The sequence below is a fragment of the Vanacampus margaritifer genome, chromosome 1 (assembly GCF_051991255.1).
Source record: "Vanacampus margaritifer isolate UIUO_Vmar chromosome 1, RoL_Vmar_1.0, whole genome shotgun sequence".
NCBI classification, from domain to species: domain Eukaryota; kingdom Metazoa; phylum Chordata; class Actinopteri; order Syngnathiformes; family Syngnathidae; genus Vanacampus; species Vanacampus margaritifer.
The window spans coordinates 37,223,752-37,245,979 of NC_135432.1; the positions used below are offsets into that span (position 1 = coordinate 37,223,752).

General features: G+C 38.3%; 1 protein-coding gene across 3 annotated transcripts in view; it reads left to right on the forward strand.

Annotated features, from left to right (window-relative positions):
- pfkma (phosphofructokinase, muscle a) overlaps positions 1-22,228 on the forward strand; it is a 33,461-nt gene that overhangs the window by 8,205 nt on the left and 3,028 nt on the right. Inside the window, exons 9-20 of one of the 3 annotated variants that reach the window (XR_013289489.1) lie at positions 2,641-2,733; positions 2,839-2,964; positions 4,048-4,112; positions 4,250-4,313; positions 4,750-4,896; positions 6,938-7,008; positions 7,719-7,806; positions 16,941-17,093; positions 17,175-17,339; positions 17,419-17,480; positions 19,282-19,393; positions 19,489-19,562. Coding sequence is in view for 2 of the 3 variants with exons in the window: in XM_077553082.1 (XP_077409208.1) it covers positions 2,641-2,733; positions 2,839-2,964; positions 4,048-4,112; positions 4,250-4,313; positions 4,750-4,896; positions 6,938-7,008; positions 7,719-7,806; positions 16,941-17,339; positions 17,419-17,480; positions 19,282-19,393; positions 19,463-19,562 (1,327 nt within the window). In the remaining variant the exon portion in view is untranslated. Of the gene's footprint in view, positions 1-2,640; positions 2,734-2,838; positions 2,965-4,047; positions 4,113-4,249; positions 4,314-4,749; positions 4,897-6,937; positions 7,009-7,718; positions 7,807-16,940; positions 17,340-17,418; positions 17,481-19,281; positions 19,394-19,462; positions 19,563-22,228 lie in introns of all 3 variants that reach the window. The other 2 variants (XM_077553090.1, XM_077553082.1) reach the window with 2 other exon arrangements.

Consider the following 22,228-nt stretch of genomic DNA (forward strand, 5'->3'; position numbering starts at 1 on the left):
CTGAACCAAGCGTGGCGTGACAGTACACTTGCCTTAAAGGGGAGTGACTTGGCTTTACTTGACTGGCTGAGGCTGTGGCTGTGGCTATGACTTGGCTGTGGCTGTAACGGCTTGGCTGAGAAGACTTGGATGAGAAGACGTGTCTGAGACGACTTGGCTGAACTGAGACAACTTGGCTGAACTGAGAAAACAAAACACACAACCTGCCACACGTAACATCAACAATGCACCCACACCAACTGGACAAACACAACAGACTATGGCCCCGTCCAGACCGAAGCCAAGCCGGCTTCGTTCCTCAAACAAATCTCGTACACACAGAAGCTTTTCAAGACTTGCATGTGTCCAAAAGAAGACGCTAAGGATGTTTAACGGCTGTAATGTATATGCCAAGTCTGGAGTGGCGCTGTAGCGCAGTAGAAAAAGAATCAGCGAAGAAGACAAACTTTTTTTTTCTAACTTTATTGCAATATACGGAACAAATATGGCTTTGAATGTATCAAAACAACATGAAAAAGAAGAACACAGGAGAAGTGACAATGGCGGGTGATTTAAATACAACACCGCTTGTGGAACCTGGGAATAAAGAAGCAAAATATCTTGCTGCAAAAGCATAAGCAAGCTAAGGAGGCTGCGCAAAACGACTACCACACGGCTATCCGCCATTGTTGTTAACAGACTGATGGTTCGCGCGCAGTTATACGAGAATTGGCGCAAACGTCATAAATCTGTGACAATACGTCGTCATCGAGTTTCGACCACGTCATCACTGGTGGAGTATCCTGCATATGGTGTCCAGACAAACACGTTTTGAAATCTTTGTACTCTGGAGCCCGGTTTCAAAAGTGATCGGTTTCAAGCTCCGAAACCGCGCCATCGTGTGGCCTAAACAGTAAGAAAACTTGTGAGGATACATTGAAACTGGCTTTCGTGTGGACGGGCCTCAATACACCAACACTAATGACCTAATGAGACACACCTGGGGAAAAACAAATGAGCGCACTGATTGGTTGACCACATGGGGAGGGGAAAACACATACAGGTGGACATGGTTAAACATAACGAGACAAAGAACACAAAAAAACACTAACCACAGACAAACAAAATCCCAACCGAAACATGATAGAATGTTCTCTTTTTGAAATGATCTTACATTTACACCAGATGTAACAAGATACACATCTTCCAGAAAGTTAAACTTTCATTTCATCAGTTCATCAAATATTGTCACAAAAGTCTTGGGAGCCTTTATGTTCTTTCTGGTCAGCAATGGTTTTCGCCATGAAACTCTGCCATGGAGGCCATTTTTGGATCAGTCTCTTCTTTATTGTCGAATCATGAACAGTGACCTCAACTAAGGCGAGGGAGGCCTGAAGTTGTTCTTTAGATTTTATCTTTAGGTTCCTTTGTTGACCTCCTGGAATGAGTCGTCACTGTGCTCTTGGGATAATTGCCGTAGGTCGACTGTTCACCACTGTTCCATGTTTTCTCCATTTGTGGATAATGGCTCTCACCGTGGTTCACTGGGGTCCTAGAGTTTTAGAAATGGCTTTGTGACCCTTTCCAGACTGATAGATGTTAACTACTAGAAGATCCTGACGAATGTACGTAGGTTTTGCCCAACATGGAGTGTTGTTTCCAAGCTAAAATACATACAAAATGCAATAAAATGAGCACACATGAGTGTGCTGACGGGACACATTGCAAAAAAGATTAGGCCGTTGATGTAAGAATGTTTGTTGAAAATTCTCCATGATGCGCTAAGTTGTTTGCACACACCAATGTATGGTTAATCAAAGTTATAAATTGCCTTTTACTTATGAATATATTTATATTATTTTTAAGTGCAACTTGACAGCCAGTGTGTGGACAAGGGCTTCAAGCTGACTTGGTTGCTTTAGAACGCCTCATTGTCAGTTCTGATTGTGTGCACATCAGCACAAAAAAAGAAAAGTCCAACTTGAAAGACATTATGTGGACGGGGATTTGCGCTGGCGTGACCACCTTGAATCGCTCCATTATCATGGTGCGGAAATGACCCGTTGGCCATCAGAGAGTATATGAAGACATATTTTCACAGCTCAAACATGCAGTTATGTGTAGGCATAGGAAAGTTGCAACACCACTTTAGTATCGTCCATTTTTACGTGTTGTAGCAGTGGTACTCGGTTGACAGCTGTCAGCTGCCAGTTGAGCACGGCGTGGTTTCAGTGCATTCAACAGACACATTTACAGTGTCTGAGAGCAGAGAGAGCGGCTTTATTGTTCAAAATTTTGAAGCCTAATTTTATATACAGTGCGATTTTTTTATTATCATTTTTTTATTTTATCATTCAAATTTAGCAAGGTTATTAATTACGCTCTTATTTATTGTATGTCACATTTAGATTATTTATTTTCACTTTACAGGGACTTTAAGTAATTTCTCTTTAATTAGGTTCGGTTGAGAAACTAATTGTCAAACCTGTCTGATATTGGTAACAGTACTCCAAACATATTCACAAACTTCTACAAGAACTCATGTTTATTTAACTTACAGAAAATCCTGCATGCAGAACCATATATGTAAGGATTTGGACGTATTTCAATGCGCTGAGTGCAGTAATATCTGCACTAACGGATGGATTTATGCTTCTCCAGCTGGTAACTGACAGACTTGGCTTTGATACACGGACCACCGTCCTTGGACACGTACAGAGGGGAGGGACGCCCTCTGCCTTCGACAGAATCTTGGTCAGTACATCAGTCAAACCTCCTTCCGTTTGACTTGCATTAATGAAAAATTGCCACATTAACACCTTATGAGCTGACTGTGTGTGTGTTTTTTGTCCCCGCCAGGGCAGCAGAATGGGCGTTGAGGCTGTGATGGCTCTACTGGAGGCCACACCAGACACCCCAGCCTGCGTGGTCAGCCTGTCTGGCAACCAGGCAGTTAGGCTGCCACTCATGGAGTGTGTGCAAGTGGTATGTCAGTCTGTTATGCCACAAACTACAATCACTTGGGACTAAGAAGAAGGAAAATAAGATTGTCAATTTCCAATGTCAAAAATAACTGTCATTCACTAAGAAGTTAAACACTGTATCATAAAATTTAATAAAGTATAAGTACTCACCCTTTGAGAAGCCTGACACATAGTGGCGAGGGAGCAAGATGTGTTTATGGTGTATATTTTCACCTAATGGCATTTTATTGGTACTGCAGGAATGAATCTATAATTTAGATGCCTTGAACATTTGTAACTTTTGTGTTCTATGGTAACCTATATGTTATTCGAGCGGTCCAGTTCATGTGGCTTATGCATGAGCAGTGACGTCACCTGAGAGCTTAAAAAAGGAAGTGCTATGTTAACTTTAAATTTTTCTTACTCAATACCATTCTTCATAGATATCAGAGATGGCAAATACAGGTCCAGAAAGTAAAAACCCTGCCACAGTTTGGCTTTAGCCATTGATGCTAGCTCTCTAGCAGATAAACAAGCATCATTGGAGGCGGAGCTAGCTCTTGCTAGCTAGCTAGCACCTGGGTCTAAAGCCAAACGGTGGCAGGGTTTTTACTTTCTGGACCTGGATTTGCCACCTCTGATAGATATAATGTGTAAATTAGTGTACTGTTTGATTATTATTATTTATCCTGTTTGGGTTCACTTACCAATCTGTATGGTTAGTCTTTCCTTTATCAGAAAACACACACACACCTAAAGTGTAAGGCACTAATACATTTTCCCTTCCTTATTGTAGTTCTTTGAATTTAAAAAGACAAATATTTTTAACTCAGTTTTGAGCAACTTGTTTTGTATTCATGAAAGGGACTTGTATGTTATTCAGCTATCAAACATTTATTTTAAATTATGTCAAAAACGAAATTAACAGTACATATATTGGTTTGAATAAAAACATTTTGTTGTTAATATGACTGTATTGTCAGACAAGGCCTGACCAAGTTTGATAAATGGATGGACCTTTAAATCATTGAAAAGTATTTTCATACCCCTGCTCTAAAATGTGATTGGTAGTCTGAGTCTCTCTTTTGCTATTTCTGCCGTCCAGACCAAAGATGTGACTGCTGCCATGGCTGAAGGCAGATTCGAGGATGCTATCAAGCTCAGAGGAAAGTAAGAAGTTTTTTATATGAATCTAAGTAATTAGCATTGTTCCTGTTGTTATAAAATGTGCTAGCAAGTGACAGTAGTTACATGCATAAAGAAACAAAATTAGCTCAACAAATTTTGCTACTGCTATCAACCTGCAGGAGCTTTGAGAACAACTGGAACACATACAAGCTGCTGGCCCACATTAACCCCCCAGATGTTAAAGTAAGGACCATCCACCTCATCGACACCAGTGTTGCCAGTTAGGAAATAGTGGGCTACTGTACTGTGCACTCAAACTGTTTTTATATTCCGGGAAATAAGTTCACACAGGAAGCTGAGAATAAAGTGATTATAGTTGTGTTGTTTATGGGAATGAAAAATAGTTTCAAGATAAGTTTTTTAAAGAAAATAAGTCATCTTTGAGAATCTGTTCTACAAAAAGTGTAAGAGATTCCCATGCGCAGGACATGCAAATTCCGCTATTTTAATTATTAAATCATTGACGTTATTGAATTGCTAAAGAAAATCACTGTAAAGAACAGACCAGAGAAATAAATGGCAAATGATTTAATGCAGTCATTAGTTGTTTGTTTGTTTGTTTTTTTCTCTTCACCTGTTATTCAAGTATTCCAAGTTAACCATCCCTTCCTTGTGACAGAGCAACATCAACGTAGCCATCATAAATATCGGCGCACCCTGTGCTGGTATGAATGCAGCCGTGCGTGCAGCCGTCAGGATGGGGTTCATCCAGGGTCACAACATGCTGGCCGTCCACGACGGCTTTGATGGACTCGCGCATGGACAGGTAGCTCCCGTTACTTGATGATGTACACACCTCCAGACACAACGTTATTTGCAAACAAACCAAATGTATCACCGTTAAGTCGAATGATTCCTTGCTGCTGATCAGCAAAGATAAATAAACGGAATGATGAAAGTGTTGTAATTAACTCATTTGCTCCCAAAAACGTAAAGAAACGTTCTATTTTAAATATTGCCATGGTCCCAAAACGTATTTATATGTTTTTTTATGTTGTTGTTTTTTAAGCTGGAGCATAGACAAGGCTTTGATGCAGCCTCGGACCTGAAGAGGTCGTTTAAAGCAATGGTAGTTATTACAAAAAACGGCCAGCAGGTGGCAGAGTATAAGAAATCAACCAGGGCCAAATCAAGCTCTTTTTGACAGTGTTTTCAACAGATTTGTGAATAATGATGAAACTTAGCTATATTCTAATGCTAATTGATGCAAACCAGAAACAGAAATATACTTTTATTCCTGATGAAAGAAGAGACTCTATTCTTTCTTTTGGTAGGTTCCATGTTTTTATAGCAATCGAACACAATATTCTGTGGGCCTTGCGAAATCAGTCTGGGAGCGAAGGGGGTTGCTTCAGTGAAAATGGCTGGGAGTCAATGAGTTAAGTTAAGCCTACAAGCGGGGTCGCGGCACTGACGATGCTATCAACAGCATCACACATCTGGTCAGCAAACATCTGGACGTCCCTAAAGCTTATGCACGTGTGTTGTTTGTTGACTTTAGCTCAGCGTTCAACACAATGCAGCCGCACCTGCACTGAACTGAAGGAGATGAATGTGAACCCGTACATCTCGAGGTGGTATCACTCCTTCCTGACACAGCGCACACAGCAAGTCAGGGTCAACAGCTCAACAGCAGGGCTGCGTCAGCTCCCCGGTCCTCTTCACATTGTACACAAATGATTGTGTGACATCACACCCTGAGAACTTTATCATCAAGTTCTCTGATGACACCGCTATCGTCAGCTTGCTGCAGGCCGGCGGTAGGTAGCCCATTGGACTATTTCTCAGAAATAGAGAAATTTGTCCAGTGGTGTGACCGGAATCATCTTGTGCTCAATGTGGGGAAAACAGAGGAGGTGATATTTGATCCAAAAACTGTGGGTGACCACGGGCCAGTCGTCATTAAAGGCAATCACATCAGCCAGGTGGGTTCATACAGGTATCTGGGGGTCCACATTGACAACACACTCAGCTGGAGGGTACACGTTGGAAGTCTCTGCTCCAAACTCCAACAGCGTCTCTATTTCCTACGCAGACTGAGGGTCTATGGAGTGGAGCAGAGGATCGTGCTGTTGTTCTACCGGGCTGCATTGGAAAGTATCATCAGATACAGCATTGCGGCCTGGTACGGCAACCTGACTGTGCAGTCAAGGTCACATATTGCCGGTCTGGTGCGGACTGCCATGAAGATCATGGGGGTCGGGAATCATCCTTCCCTACAGATGCTTTATGAGCGGTCCGTCACCAGACTGGCACGGAAAATTGTTACTGACCCGACTCACATTCTGCATCATGAGTTCCAGCTACTGCCTTCCGGCAGGAGATTCAGGGCTCCCAGAACCAGGCTGAACCGCTACAAGAACTCATTCTTGCCGACATCCATCAAATTACTTAATAACCGACATTAACTAAGTGGTGCAATATATATATATATATATATATATATATATATATAGGAGTGTGTGTGTATTATTTATTTTAATTATCTCTCTCTATTCTGTTGTTTTTCTTACTGTAAACTACTGCTTGCACTTCTTATTTAATTTTGATTTTATCTCTTTCTATTCTGTTGTTTTTTCCTTACTGTAAACTGCAGCTGGACGGAGTCCAGGAAAAATTTCCCCACGGGGAAAATAAAAGTATATCGTATCGTATCGTATATCGTTAATAAAATATTCAGAATGAAATGTATATTATTCCAAAAAACAAGAATAAACACATTTGTTGCACTTTTTCCCCAACATGGTAGTATTGGCGGGGTTCCCCCTTACAATTTGAGTCCAAGGATGTGATCTCTCCTGCTACAGGTTGAGCCTATCAACTGGACTTCAGTGAGCGGCTGGACTGGCTTGGGAGGCTCAATGTTGGGCACAAAGAGGTAAACATGCACAAGGGAGCCTCTAAAGTGGAACTTTTTAAAACAATTGTTGCCATAGGAAATCATGAAAAGGGAATTCATTTCTCAAGTTACATTTAACTTAATTAGCTGTTTGTCAATAGGTGACCTTTTCCTATCTCACATTAAGTGCAGCATTGTTGTTTTTCTCTGTGGGTGGCATCCCAAAGAGCAAAACAAACCTTTAGAATCACATTTATGGAGCTGACGTCTCACAGGATTGACTGTCATCCTGCGTGGCATCGACTCCAAGTTTGGTTGGACTTTGAGACGTTTTTCCACACACTTTGGTAGGGTGGAACTATATGACTATGCAAACTTAGTTTCAAGTTTCAAGTACTTCACTTACAAATTAATTAATACATTCAAATTCACATTGTACAATTCAGAATCACTTTATATTCAATGCAGTGGTTAAAATTAAACAATACAAATGCATTGTATGTAGGCTAATTTGAATTCAATACAATTTTCCATTGCAATTATTCAAGTTTAGTGGTTGAAATTTAAATATAAATGATTACATTTCAGTTTCTGGTGGCAAATATTTCAGTCCAAATCATGACACTTCTACTGTATTTGTAACTCTCTGTATCAATGTCAAATTGCCCACCCCCACCCTCCGTCCCTTTTCCATTTGTCATAACAAAAAAAAGAAACGCTTTACTGTCTTTCTGTTTACCCACTCAAAGAACGCTTCCAGGTAAGCTGATGGAGGAAATCAGCCAGAGCATTTCAAAGTATAACATCCACGCCTTGGTGATCATCGGAGGATTTGAGGTAGGATGAGCTGGCCAAACACTAACTTTCTTCCCTTTCAGAGTGACATTTACTTTATAATGACATATTACACACACCCTCCAATTAGTGTTGTGAAGAGAGAGCTACGGTGGCCCTAAAGGGACAAAAGCCATGCTATTTGTATGCTAAAAGCCGATTGCCACATAGTCAATAGCGTTAGGCAACGGTGAGTAATGTCATGTTGACTACTTTGTGTTGTCTATGTAGAAAATTGCAACCTATGCAACTGTCAGTCTCACGTCCACAAAAAATGTACTTAAAAAAAAAAGCAGTCATACTAGGTCACCTTTAACCTACGACTGGACACTACTCGACTACACTTTTTTATGAAGTGAAGGGAACAACACTTCAAATCCTCTCCTCGTGTGTGTGTGTGTGTGTGTGTGTGTGTGTGTGTGTGTGTGTGTGTGTGTGTGTGTGTGTGTGTGTGTGTGTGTGTGTGTGTGTGTGTGTGTGTGTGTGTGTGTGTGTGTGTGTGTGTGTGTTTGCCTTTGTGTATTATGAGGACATTTCACCTGAATACATGCCGTGCTGCGAGGACATTTTGAATTATGAGGACACAGCCCATGTCCTCATAATTATTTCAATGCAGAAGTGCTTCTAGGGCTGTAGAAGGCTTAAATCCAAAGTTTTAGCCAATGTCCTTGTAAAGCACAATTACGTGAATTTGTGTATTTTTGTGTATTTGATGGCGCCCCCTGTAGGAAGGTCCTTGTAATGCACCACTTCATGAATAATTCACACCAGTGTATATTTCACAGCATTTGATTGGCTGACCATCACCTGTCCCCACAATTACGCACGTCTCCATAATTCAGTTTTTTCTCAAAATGCTGTGTATTGTGAATGTTTGTCTGTAGACACAGAGCCTTATTTTTTTTGCAGCCACCAATTCCTAAGTAAATAATTAAATAATGAAATACCCTATGACATTTAATTATATATTTCAGTATTTAATTATTTCAGTGGTTGTTTATTTAAAAATGTACAATGGTTAACAGCAGAGACAGAGAAACTGTCAGTGCAGTACATTGATTCATCATTTAACATCCCACCCTACCTTTACAGTATAACATCTTTCTGTACACCAGTGGCCAAATGTTTTGAGAATTACATTGATTTTCTAAAAATCTGCAGTGCTGACTTATTATTGTTTTTTTATGATGGCAATTTGCATGTACATGTACTCCAGAATGTTATAGTGATTAGATGAATTGCAAAGTCCCTATTTGCCATGAAAATTAAAGTAATTTCCTTTAGTGACCTTACAAACTTTAAGTGAAGAAGGCTTCAGGGCACCCAAGAAAATCCAGCAAATGCCAGGACTATCTCCCAAAGTTGATTCAGCTGCGGGGATAAGGACATCACCACCAGTGTAGAGCTTGCTCAGGAATGGCAGTAAGCAGGTATGAGTCCATCTACACCCATGGTGAGGGAGTAAGACTTTTGGAGGATGGCCTGGTGTGACCAGTGAAAAAGGGATTCCATAAACACAGACCAAAATAAGGAAAAAAGAGTTAAAGTTATTTTCTCTGATTAACCCCCTTTCCAACTGTTTGGGGCATCCGGAAAAATGCTTGTCTGGAGAAGAAAAGGTGAGCGCTACCATCAGTCCTGCTTCATGCCAACAGTAAAGCATCATGTGACCATTCATTTGCAGGGTTAATTCTAAGCCAAGTTACTGGGCTCGCTCACAATTTTGCCAAAAAACACATGCATCCATTACTAAAGTATAGTACCAAAACATCCTCGGACAGCAACTGTGTGACAGCAGCAAGGTTATTTTATTTACTAAAGCAAAAAAACATTTTCGTTAATGAAAAAAATAATAATAACTTTTTAAAAAAACAAACTGAAATCACATTAAACGATTACAAAATTATCTATAATTCTAGCAATAATATCCTTTGTTTTCGTCTGTGGTAATTAATTTAGTATATGAGCCTTTCGGGTTAATTTTAAATGTGATCTATTTTTTTTTAATTGACACTGTAAATCATAGAACAATAGCCACTCTTATCAACAAAGTTCATAATCCAACACTGAACCAATTTGTTGATTTAAATGTGATTTATTATATTGCCCGGAGTACGGAAGTGACGTCATCTAGCAGCCCCGATAGAGAACCGCCCCGGCTCTAATTACTTCACGAGACGTGATGGCAGTGTAGCTGTGCTAATGAGGTAGGTTTGAAGCTTGAATTTTTCCTCCAGAAACTTGTTTATTTTAATGTTGGTCGCTTGTGTACATTGCTGAAAATGATTTATAATGCAAGTCCAGTGTAAGTGCAGCTAAGCTAACGTTAGCATACCTAACCATCTGTTGATTATGATGGTTGCAGCAAATTATTTATAATTGCTACGCTTTTGTTAGTGACGGTTAGCTCAGTTAGCATAGCAGAGCTAACCGTCTGTTGAGTAAGATAAATGCTAATTGAAATTTTTAAGAGGAAAGCAATAACAGGCTGGTTTGATAGGCTGGTTTATGATGTGAAAATATACAATGGTTTAGTATTACCAGTACAGTATAAATGAAGTATTGGTAAATTGCTGCATTTGTGTTTACTTAAATTTGTTCTTTAAATAGAAATATTTAAGTAAAGTCTGTTAGTGTTCATTACATTTAATTTATGCAAATATTTAGCAGAGCTGTGCTATCCACTGTATTTTATTTTCGTTGGCACATTTACTGCACACTGCACAGGATATTATGGTCCACAGAAAGTCAACTTCAAAACATCTGCACCAAGTTACCTATCAAACTGATTGAAACTAATTTTTTTCTATAGCTTTAGATCATTATCTTCAGTGAGATATGTCAGTCATGAGGCCACAGAGGGCAAAAGTTAAACCCAAAGAAGAGGTAGCATATTTTTCATCCTTAGGTAAAGACAAGGATGGCTTCACCATAAAATATATTAATTCATTCAAAGGTGAGTATTGGTAAAAGATTCTTTAGTATGGGCCTAGTTTTCATTACTGTTATAATGAAATATTTCCGTTGTATCCCTTTTTCTTTGTAAGGTTGAGGAGTGTTCAGTTCCTGCTCCTTTCAGAAGGGAGTCTTTCCTACTGAATATCGAGGAGTAGTTATGTGAAAACAGGCTGAGAGTGTATCATGATGCCCAGAAGGTTTTCATGTTTGAATTTCACTACAATGGAAAAACACTATGGTATGTTTATATGGTGTGTTGTCACACTTAATTTTGTTTTTTTTGGGGGTGGGGGGGTTATCGTGCAAGGTTTGACAAAACATAAAAGATTAATTATAACTCAAAAGCAAAAGTACATTCTTTTCTCAATATAATTTTTTTTGTTTTTATTTCATTTTTTTTACAATATTGTGACTTATTTTTTTATTTTACTTTTACAGTTATCGTGAGTATCGCTAACCTCACAATATCATGTTGATTATCATATCGTGATTGCTTATCATGACATTTGGATATTGCTTCATACATGTGACATACTAGAATTACTGGTCGCACATTCATGATTACATGAAATTACAGTTTAGCAGTCTAGTCTTAGTAAGAATTTAATTGTATTGGTATTTTTCTATTCATCTACCCCAGGTTTCCACTGAAGCACAACCTGATGAAGACACCGCTATCACAGACTGCGCCAAAGTTGACCAGGTGACTAGATTTCTTTTTGAATGTTGTTGAAATCAGTTTTCAGAAGCAAGACATTAGTGGAGGGTGGAGATACTAGGGCTGCACAATATGTGGAAAATATCTTGGCGCACGAATGGCTCATGCAATATGTGTATTGCAAAGACGTGCAACAAATGAATATTGGATTGTTTGTATACTTTAGTCTGAGGCTAAGCGATATGGCCAAAAAATAAAATAAAAAGTCTTTTAAACCAACCATCCAGCATTCTGCCACCACTTGTGCAAAATTACAACTCACAATAACATCTGGATGTAACAGAACATTATAACAGCTTTTAATAATCCAGAAGACAAAATACATTTCACGATTTAGCAAATTTTCAACGATTCAATTTGAATTTAATTTATTCAATTAATTTGATTTATTGCCAGGCCCTACTTGAGTCTGATTTTGACCAATCAGAGACAACCTTAATTGCGCATCGCCATACAAGAGAATTGTATCGAGGAGCATTACTAACAAAAAAAAAACTTATTTGGATAAGACTAGATCAAAATGAGCATGATTATTTTTCCGCACGTACGTGTATTTCTTTAATTAGATTATGAAGATATATATATTCGGTCCATGTTTAATGTCAAAATAATCTCCATCACTGTATAAAACACCCATGTCACATGTTTTGTCAATACTGTGCAGCCCTCGCAAGATACACAGTCCTCACAATGTCGTAGTTGTGAATAACTGACACTCTGAGGACAGTGTATTTATACACTGTGAGTTTAAAATACGTTTTGAGGGCTTGGAGTTACACATACAGTCCTCACAATTCATACTCTGGTCAGGTATGGACACTCTGAGGACTGTGTATTTTCTTATTTATGTGTCATTGTGAAAAATAGACGTCAGCAATTTACACAAACCTGTAGTGCAGACAGATTTATTTATTCATTTTTGTAATGGCAAATAAAATGAGTTTGCATTCACATTACTTTAACCTATTCATTGTTCTGTATGTACTGTAACTGTGTAAATGCACAGGTACAGTCATGTTACTAAGAATTGAATTTTATATGTATTTTTCTCTTCATGTGTACCAGGTTTCAACTGACGCACAACCTGAAGACATAGCTGTCACAGACCAAGTTGACCAGGTGACTAGATTTCTTTTTGAATGTTGATGTTGAAATACGTTTTTCAGAAGCAAGACGTTGCACAGTATATAAAAAAAAGATCTTGTCGCACGAATGGCTCATGCAATATGTCTGTTGCAAAGACATGCAACAAATGAATATTGTATTGTATACTTTAGTCTGACTTTGACCAATCAGAGACTACCTTAATTGCGCATCGCCATACAAGAGAACCGTATCGAGGGGCATTACTAAAAAAAACTAACTTATTTGTATAAGACTAGATCACAATAAGCATGATTATTTTTCCGCATTAACGTGTATTTCTTTCTTTGGATTATAAAGATCTCTCTATCTTTATCTTTATGTCTATATATCTATATATCTGTCTCTCTATCTATATATATATGTATATTTGTGTATATATATATATATATATATATATATATATATATATATATTTGTGTGTGTGTATATATATATATATATATACATATATATATATATATATATATATATATATATATATATATATATATTTGTGTATATATATATATACTGTATATATAGAGTATGTATGTATACAGTATATGTATAGATCTTTTTTTTAGGTCCGTGTTAAATGTTTAATCTCCATCACAGTATAAAACACCCATGTCGCATGTCAATACTGTGTAGCCCTCGCAGATACACAGTCCTCACAATGTCGTAGTTGTGAATAACTGACACTCTGAGGACAGTGTATTTATACACTGCGAATGTAAAATAAGTTTTCAGGGGTTTGGAGTTACAGATACAGTCCTCACAATTCATACTCTGGTCAGGTATGGACACTTTGAGGACTGTGTATTTTCTATTAATTGTTTCATTGTGAAAAATAGACGTCACCAATTTACACAAACCACTAGTGCTGACGGATTATTTATTTTTGTAATGGCAAATAAAATGTGTTTGCATTCACAATACTTTAACCTATTCATTGTTCTTTATGTACTGTAACTGTGTAAATGCACAGGTACAGTCGTGTTACTAAGAATTGAATTTTATATGTATTTTTCTCTTCATGTGTACCAGGTTTCAACTGACGCACAACCTGAAGACATAGCTGTCACAGACCAAGTTGACCAGGTGACTAGATTTGTTTTTGAATGTTGATGTTGAAATACATTTTTCAGAAGCAAGACGTTGGCACAATATATAAAAAAATATCTTGTCGCACGAATGGCTCATGCAATATGTGTATTGCAAAGACAAGCAACAAATGAATATTGCATTGTATACTTTAGTCTGACTTTGACCAATCAGAGACTACCTGAATTGCGCATCGCCATACGAGAGAACCGTATCGAGGGGCATTACTAACAAAAAATAACTTAATTGGATAAGATTAGATCACAATGAGCATGCTTATTTTTCCGCATTAACATGCATTTCTTTCTTTGGATTATAAAGATCTCTTTATCTTTATCTCTATCTTTATTTTCTATATCTATCTGTCTTGCTCAGTCCATCTCGCTATGTCTGTCTGTCCGTCTCGCTATGTATACAGTATATATATCTATATGTATGTGTATATATATATGTATATGGATAGATCTTTTTTTTTAGGTATGTGTTAAATGTTTAAATAATCTCCATCACTGTATAAAACACCCATGTCGCATGTTTTGTCAATACTGAGCAGCCCTCGCAGATACATTGTCCTCACAATGTCGTAGTTGTGAATAACTGACACTCTGAGGACAGTGTATTTATACACTGTGAGTGTAAAATAAGTTTTCAGGGCTTGGAGTTACACATACAGTCCTCACAATTCATACTCTGGTCAGGTATGGATTCTCTGAGGACTGTGTATTTTCTTGTTTTTGTTTCATTGTGAAAAATAGACGTCACCAATGTACACAAACCTGTAGTGCAGAAGGATTTATTTATTTATTTTTGTAATGGCAAATAAAATGAGTTTGCATTCACAATACTTTAACCTATTCATTGTTCTGTATGTACTGTAACTGTGTACATGCACAGGTACAGTCTTGTGTGTTACTAAGAATTGAATTTTATATGTATTTTTCTCTTCATGTGTACCAGGTTTGAACTGACGCACAACCTGAAGACATAGCTGAAGACGTAGCTGTCACAGACAAAGTTGACCAGGTGACGAGATTTCTTTTTGAATATTGATGTTGAAATCAGTTTTCAGAAGCAAGACGTTAGGAGTGAAGAGTGTAGAGTAGATGCTAGGGCTAAACTATATAACTAACAAATATAATCACAACAATTGTTTATGCAATGTGTATTGCCAAGACGTTAAAAATACTGTATCCAACAATACGCTTGTATGGGACTAAAATTTCTACAAGTCAACATTAAAAATATCTCAAATTCAAGATTTGTTGGCAGTTTGGTGATTTAGATTATGCACTGTAGTGATCTTTTTTTCCCATTAATTTATTTATGGTGGATTTTAGAGGTGAACTCGCTATAATTTTTTTATTTTTTTTTTAAACAGAAGTGTAAACATCAGGTAGTTTATTCACTTGTATCAAGCTTGGATAAATGTGCTTTATGTTTTGGACCTTTCGCTGCACTAGAATGGACTGGCATGATGGGTATTTTATCTTGTGTGTTATTTGTATCTGCAATGGATCTTTGTTTCACGCAACCAGGATTAATAGTGCAGGCATTTTCATTGAATGAATATAATTTAGTCAAGAGGATAAATTATGACCCATGTTTATACCGCTGTCTTTAGTTGCAAGCAGCAAAATGTTGAGCAATTGTCTCAATCTTAACGACTGTCTGACTCGGTAAAATAGAAAACGTCTACTGTAACTGAAGGACTGTATCACACAAGACCCGTTTTAGGGGCAATGCCATAGATTAAGCATATTAACTATCCCTCTTGTTAAATGCTTCATCTCATCTTTCGAATAAATGTGGTGACTAGATTTATAATAATCTTTAGTATATGCACAAACTTTAGGTTCTAAATGCTTTTCTAGTTTGCTCCAGCATCTGGCACATATCCCGTTGATTGCAAAAAAAAAAAAAAATGCAAAACTGCTTGATGATGAAGACCACCTATCTTTGGTAAATGAACTTTAGCACATTAGCCCATCAATGGCGGGAGCTACTTCTTCCGCGAGCGCTCAACACTTGTCTCAAGCTTCTACTTCGAGTGCATCACTAAGTAGCAGCGAAGTAAAGCTAGTAAATATTTATGACCACCCGCCAAAAGGAACTTTAACCCGCATCCGGCAGGTGTCAATTTTAGAGCCGCTGTATATATGCACATGTATGTGTGCGTCTACTGTATATATGGATATCATTGCTGTCCTGTGAAAAACATGTTTCCATTTTTAGGTCGCGGGCTGCTCTCCGGTAGCGATCCTTCTTGGCGGCACGGCTTGTATCACGGTGCGCTTTATAGTCTGGAAAATATGGTGGAAGTGTTTTTCACAGGACAGCGACAATATGTATGTCTGTATGTATGTAATAATTGTTTTTGTTTAAAAAATTAGGTTGCTGATGTATCCAGTTCAAGTGAGGATTCATCAGCAGAGGAATATGTTCCAGATTCTCACAGTACTTCAGACACTTCCTACATTGAACCTGTTTTTCAGAAATTCTGAAATCCGAAGGTATTCCAGTAATGAGCTATTAGAAAACTGCTCATCTTTAAGATGAGAGGTAGTCATGTTTTAAAGAATAAAATGTTCAATGTTCACTCTTTTGCATCTGGTTTCATGTCTAGCTTATCCATTACAAAGATGTGCTTGACCTAGATAACCTGGTCACATAAGAAGCATTGTTTTATTAACATACCAGTTTCAGTCTGTCCTAAAGTTGTAACATGGTGCTCAAGGATCAGGTATGACTTTGCATTTCACAGTATTGTTATGCACAACAATGCGACCTTATATCAGGTAAGTCATTACACATCAATGTCATTTCAGTTTGTGTAACGTCAGAATGCCAGAACTTTCAAGTCACTTCAGTGACATGGTTGCTGTGTGTTGTGTAAACTTTGTCCTTGTAATGTGAGTTGGTCCTCATAATTACCATTTTTGCCATGGGCGTGGCTTATTTAGCTCATTATCTATGTCCTCATAATTACTGTTTTTTCAGGTTTTTCTTTTTTTTGTGCGTTGAGTTTTTTAAAGTTTTGAAGTGAAATTTCCCTGGATGACCCCCAAAAAATTTTTGGGGTGCAAGTCCCATCTCTCTGGCATTAGCGGAAAGGGGTGTCCCCGTAATACACAATTAAACAGGTTTGGAAAAAATGTCCTCATAATACACAGAGGCAAACCTGTGTGTGTGTGTGTGTGTGTGTGTGTGTGTGTGTGTGTGTGTATCTTCACAGGCCTACGTGGGAGGTCTGGAGATGGTTCAGGCCCGAGAAAAGTACGAGGAGATGTGCATCCCCATGGTTGTGATCCCCGCCACCGTCTCCAACAACGTCCCCGGCTCTGATTTCAGCATTGGCGCTGATACCGCCCTAAACACCATCACCTCTGTCAGTAGCACAACACTCGTACACATACACGCACACATTTTCGAGGTGGTCGTCCACACGCTGCTCTGTTGCTGCTTGCAGACATGCGACAGAATCAAGCAGTCGGCAGCGGGGACCAAACGTCGCGTGTTCCTCGTTGAAACGATGGGAGGCTACTGCGGCTACTTAGCCACCATGGCTGGGCTAGCGGCCGGGGCGGATGCTGCCTACATATTCGAGGAGAAATTCAACATTAAAGACCTGGAGGTGAACATTTGATGATGGAGAAAGCCTCCATGGATTGCATCGAGAGTGACTTGAGTGTATTGTGCTCTTTGTCTCCAAGGGGAATGTTGAGCATCTTGTGGAAAAGATGAAGACGACAGTGAAGAGAGGCTTGGTTCTCAGGTAGAATGAGATACGAGCAGGAGGCTAGGATACATTATTTCTGACTACAAACTCTATTGACTCTATTCATGACTAAATAGTCAACATTGCACACCCTACTCACCAATAACTCTACTGGCTGTGTGACATTCACAATAATTTTATAATGCAAAAATAATAATAATAAATCTTGTGTTGAGGGCCACCATTTATTCCATCCATCCATCCATCCATTTTCTTGGCCGCTTTTCCTCACAAGGGTCGCGGGGACCATTTATTCCCTTTATTTAAAATATTTGTGCAAATTAATAATTACTTATTCATTGAAAGTGTAATTAATTCTTTGTTGGACGCTACCAATTAGTCAGACGGACGATTTAATTGGCCATTATTAGGCCTTTTAAAACCAGCCATTTAAAAAAAAAAAGGAAGAAGACATAATTACAATGATCACCCCCACCCTACCCGCCAAAAAACGGCCAATTTTTGCAAATGTTCTCCTGTGTTGTAATGTTAATCAAAAACTTATAGACTTGTTTTGTAAAACAGCTCTGCCTTCAATTAACATCTCCTTGGTGCAATAAAATTATTATTTTTTTCTTCTTCAATTAATCTGCTAATTGGATCGTTTTTTTCCTGCATTTTTTTCCTGCCAAATATCAAAATCGGCATTAGCCTCAGAAGATACAGATCAGTCTGGCTGTCATTATTTATTTTGTTATGATATGATGCATTTAACTCATTCACTCTCAGCCATTTTCACGGAAGCAACCCCCTTCGCTCTTGGCTGTTTTACTGGATTTTGACTGATTTTGCAAGGCCCACAGAATATTGTGTTTTATTGCTATAAAAACATGGAAAATATTGGAGTCTCTTCTTTCATCAGGGAAAAAAAATACATTTCTATCAATTTCCATTTTTCAGCAATTAGCATTAGAATAAAGCTAAGTTTCTTCATTATCCACAGACCTGTTGAAAACACTGGGTAAAAGAGCTTGTTGCAACATGGCCGTGGTTGATCTCTTATACTCTGCGGTCACCTGCTGGCCGTTTTTGTAATAACTAGCATTGCTTCAAGCATTCTCTTCAGTTCAAATGCTGCATCAAAGTCTTCTATATGCTCTAACATAAAAAACAAACAAACAAAAAAACTTTGAAATACCTCTTTGGGAGCATGGTAATATTTAAAATAGAACGTATTTATAGGTTTTTAGGAGCAAATGAGTTAATAATGGATCTTCGTCTGAAATTTGCCTTGCTAAAAGCTACAGTTTCAGTATAAATAACAGAAATATGTACTGTGCAAGCAGTGAAAAACGGGCCCTCGCAACTCCTTGTGTCTCCTTGACATCACCTAAAAATGTGATGATGCAATGCTCCGGCCACATTAGATGGCGTAGCAAAAAATAAATGCAGTTTTGTGTCTGAGATACCTACCTGAATACCACATACCAGTGTTGTTTACATCATCCATTGTCTGCCGAACACATCTTTACCTATGTCTGGCCTTTAATCAAAAAGTTTGCAAATTCATCATCAAGAGTGGAATGGGGTTGTTTTACACAACATTCCAAGAGATAAAAGCACAAAGTGGGTTGCTGAATGTATCCAGACCTACAAAATGTAACAATTTAATTAAACATGATGCATTTACTATAAAAATGTTATCTAGAGTTTGGTTACAAAAAAAACTTACAGCAAACATTTGCAAAAATAATAATTGGATTGTGTTTTTAATTTTTTTTATGGGTTTTTACAGTCTACAATAATTACTGTTTGGGCTCACTTATGGGGAAATGAATTACTGTTCTTTCTACACCAGGAATGAAAACTCAAACGCCAACTACACTACTGATTTTATCTTCAACTTGTACTCTGAGGAAGGAAAAGGCGTCTTTGACTGTCGCAAGAATGTGCTCGGACACATGCAACAGGTGACTTTGCCTTGTCCAAGTGTCTCCTCATTTTTCTCCCGTACGCCTGACAATCTCTGTTCACTGCAGGGTGGCACGCCAACACCTTTTGATAGGAACTTTGGCACAAAGATGGGCGCCAAGTCTGTGCTATGGCTGACTGAGAAGCTCAAAGAGTGCTACAGGCATGGTGAGGTTACTTGAAAGATCTTTTTCAAAATACTATATAAACAATGCAACCTTGAAGTGGGAATGTCCCAAAAGTTGTACATCTGCCTTTTCCTTTGACTTGTTGGCAAAGAAGAAAAAGCAGCACACTTACATTAGCAGACAAGATGGACTCCAAGACTTTTGTTCAGCGTCCTGAAAATTTGAGATTGTTACTTCCCTGCTTGGAAGGAGTCACAGACAGAATGACTAACAACATGTTAGTGTAAGAGTGCATATTGCAAAACAAGCAAAATATCAAAGGGCCAGACTGAAATGATTTGCTCTCAGGTGGCAGCTGCAAGGTGTGGGAGAGTGGGAGTAGCTTGTGAGGACTTTTATCAGCATTGGAATGTTTACCTGATATAACTGCAAGGTCACCTAGAGGCAAAGATAATGCTTAAAGGGATACTTGACTCATTGAGGCATTTTCAACAATAAGAAGATAAAATTGTGTCTATAATTGTGATAAAGTCATTATTCTTCATTAACAATTAATGCTTTTAAAAACACACTTGCTGTCGACTGAAGATGACATCACCTGTGCTGAAGAAACAGGTAACGACCAATCATGGCTGAGTTTGCTGACCAAACCCAGAAAACAGGTAAGCCGTGATTGGTCGTTATCTATTTCCTCAGTATGTGATGTCATTTTCAGTTGACAGCCAGTGGAAAATGTGCTTTTAAAGGTATTAATTGTATAAGAAAAACAATGAAGTTATCAAATTAATGCTTACTTTATACTGCTGAAAATGGCTCAATGAGTCAAGTATTCCTTCAACATCCCTACCCATGCAATTTCCTCCGTAATTAAATAATAGGAGCAAAATAGAAGTAAATTTTTTAAAGGTAGAGTCCAAAGTTTTGACCGTTTCTGTTTGTAAACAAACAATTCTAAACAGACTCCTCCCATGGCTCAACCCATACTAGCTAATTGTTCATGCTCCCTGCCTCTGACCGCACTCAGCGTCTGCCTAAAGTGACACGCCCTCCCACTCTGTGATTGGCTGGAGGGGTAAACATTGCCTTTCCGCCCAGAAATGTCCCTCTTATGGCAAAACACAACAAAATGGCAAAATACAGGGTGGAGGGGCTGGTGGTTGATGACAAAATCACCACCACACATTAACAAGAAGACCAGAGGTGTTGATTGAGAAGGATTTCATGTGTATACATCCAGTGTTTATTTTTTAATTTAAACATTGGACTCTATCTTTAAAACAAATCACTTTTTTATACATCAAATTACTAGCACCCTTGATGTAAATGAATTGTTCAAACCCTTTTTGCCAACAAAAAAAGCGCCTAATCTTCTCCTATAATATTTCACAACATGGGAGAATACAGAAAGAAAGATCTTTGACCATGTGTCTTTGCACAATCCCTTTGTCCAGTCGAATAAAGGTGAAAAAAGCCACACACAAAAAAAAAAAAAACAGAGAGCAGGGCTGGATTCAGATGGCCTCGAAGAAAACACTTGACAGAGAAACCTTGACTAAGACCCTTGAATGAGCTGGATACAGAGAAACCTTGGAATGGGATGCAGAACACATGGAAGACAAAGACAACAATCCCTCCTTTTAAAATGATCTTCCGTTAAATTCTAGCCCACCACCCCCCATCCAATTTTAAAAACTCGTCTAAAAACATGTCTTTAATCTATGGCTTTTTATTCAGCATGAGATGTGGTATAATTTGTGTTTTATGGTGCCTGCTGTTATTAATTTACTGATCTTTATTTTACAGTGGGTACAAAAAGTATTCAGACCCCTTTAAATTTCTCACTCTGTTTCATTGCAGCTATTTGCTAAAATCCAAAGGTTCATTTTATTTCACATTAATGTACACTCAGCACCCCATCTTGACAGAAAAAAAAATAAAAATGTAGAAATTTTTGCAAATGTATAAAAAATGAAATATGACAAGGTCATAATTATTCAGACACCAACTTATATTTAATTCACATGCTGTCCATTTTTTTTCTGATCCTCTTTTAGATGGCTCAACTCTGTTAATAGGGTCCATTTATGTTTGATTAAACTGATTGGGCTGGATTAGAAAAGGTACACACCTGTCTATATAAAATCTAACAGCTCACAGTGCATGTCAGAGCAAATGAGAAGAACAAAAGAACAGCCCAAGGAGCTCAGAAACAGGATTGTGGCAAGACACAGATCTGGCCAAAGTCCCCCCAAAAATTCTGCAGCACCCAAGGTTCCTAAGAGCACAATGACCTCCATAATCCTTCCATGGAAGAAGTTTGGGTCGACCAGAACTCATCCAAACATAGCCATCCAGTGAAACCGATCGCAGGAGAAGAACCTTACTAAAAGAGGTAGAGAACAACCCAAAGATCACTGTGGCTAGGCTCCAGAGATGCAGTAAAGAGAAAGTTCCACACAGTGAACTATTACTGCAGGCCTCCAGCTGTCGGGGCTTTATGGCAGAGTGGCCTGATGGAAACCTCTCCTCAGTTCAAGACATTTGAAAGCCCACATAGTTTGCCAAAAAAACACAAAGGACTCCCAGACTATGAGAAATCAGATTATCTGGTCTGATAAGAGGAAGACTGATTTTTTTGTCTTTAATTCTAAGCAGCATGCCTGGAGAAAACCAGGCACTGCTCATCACCTGCCAAATAGAATCCCC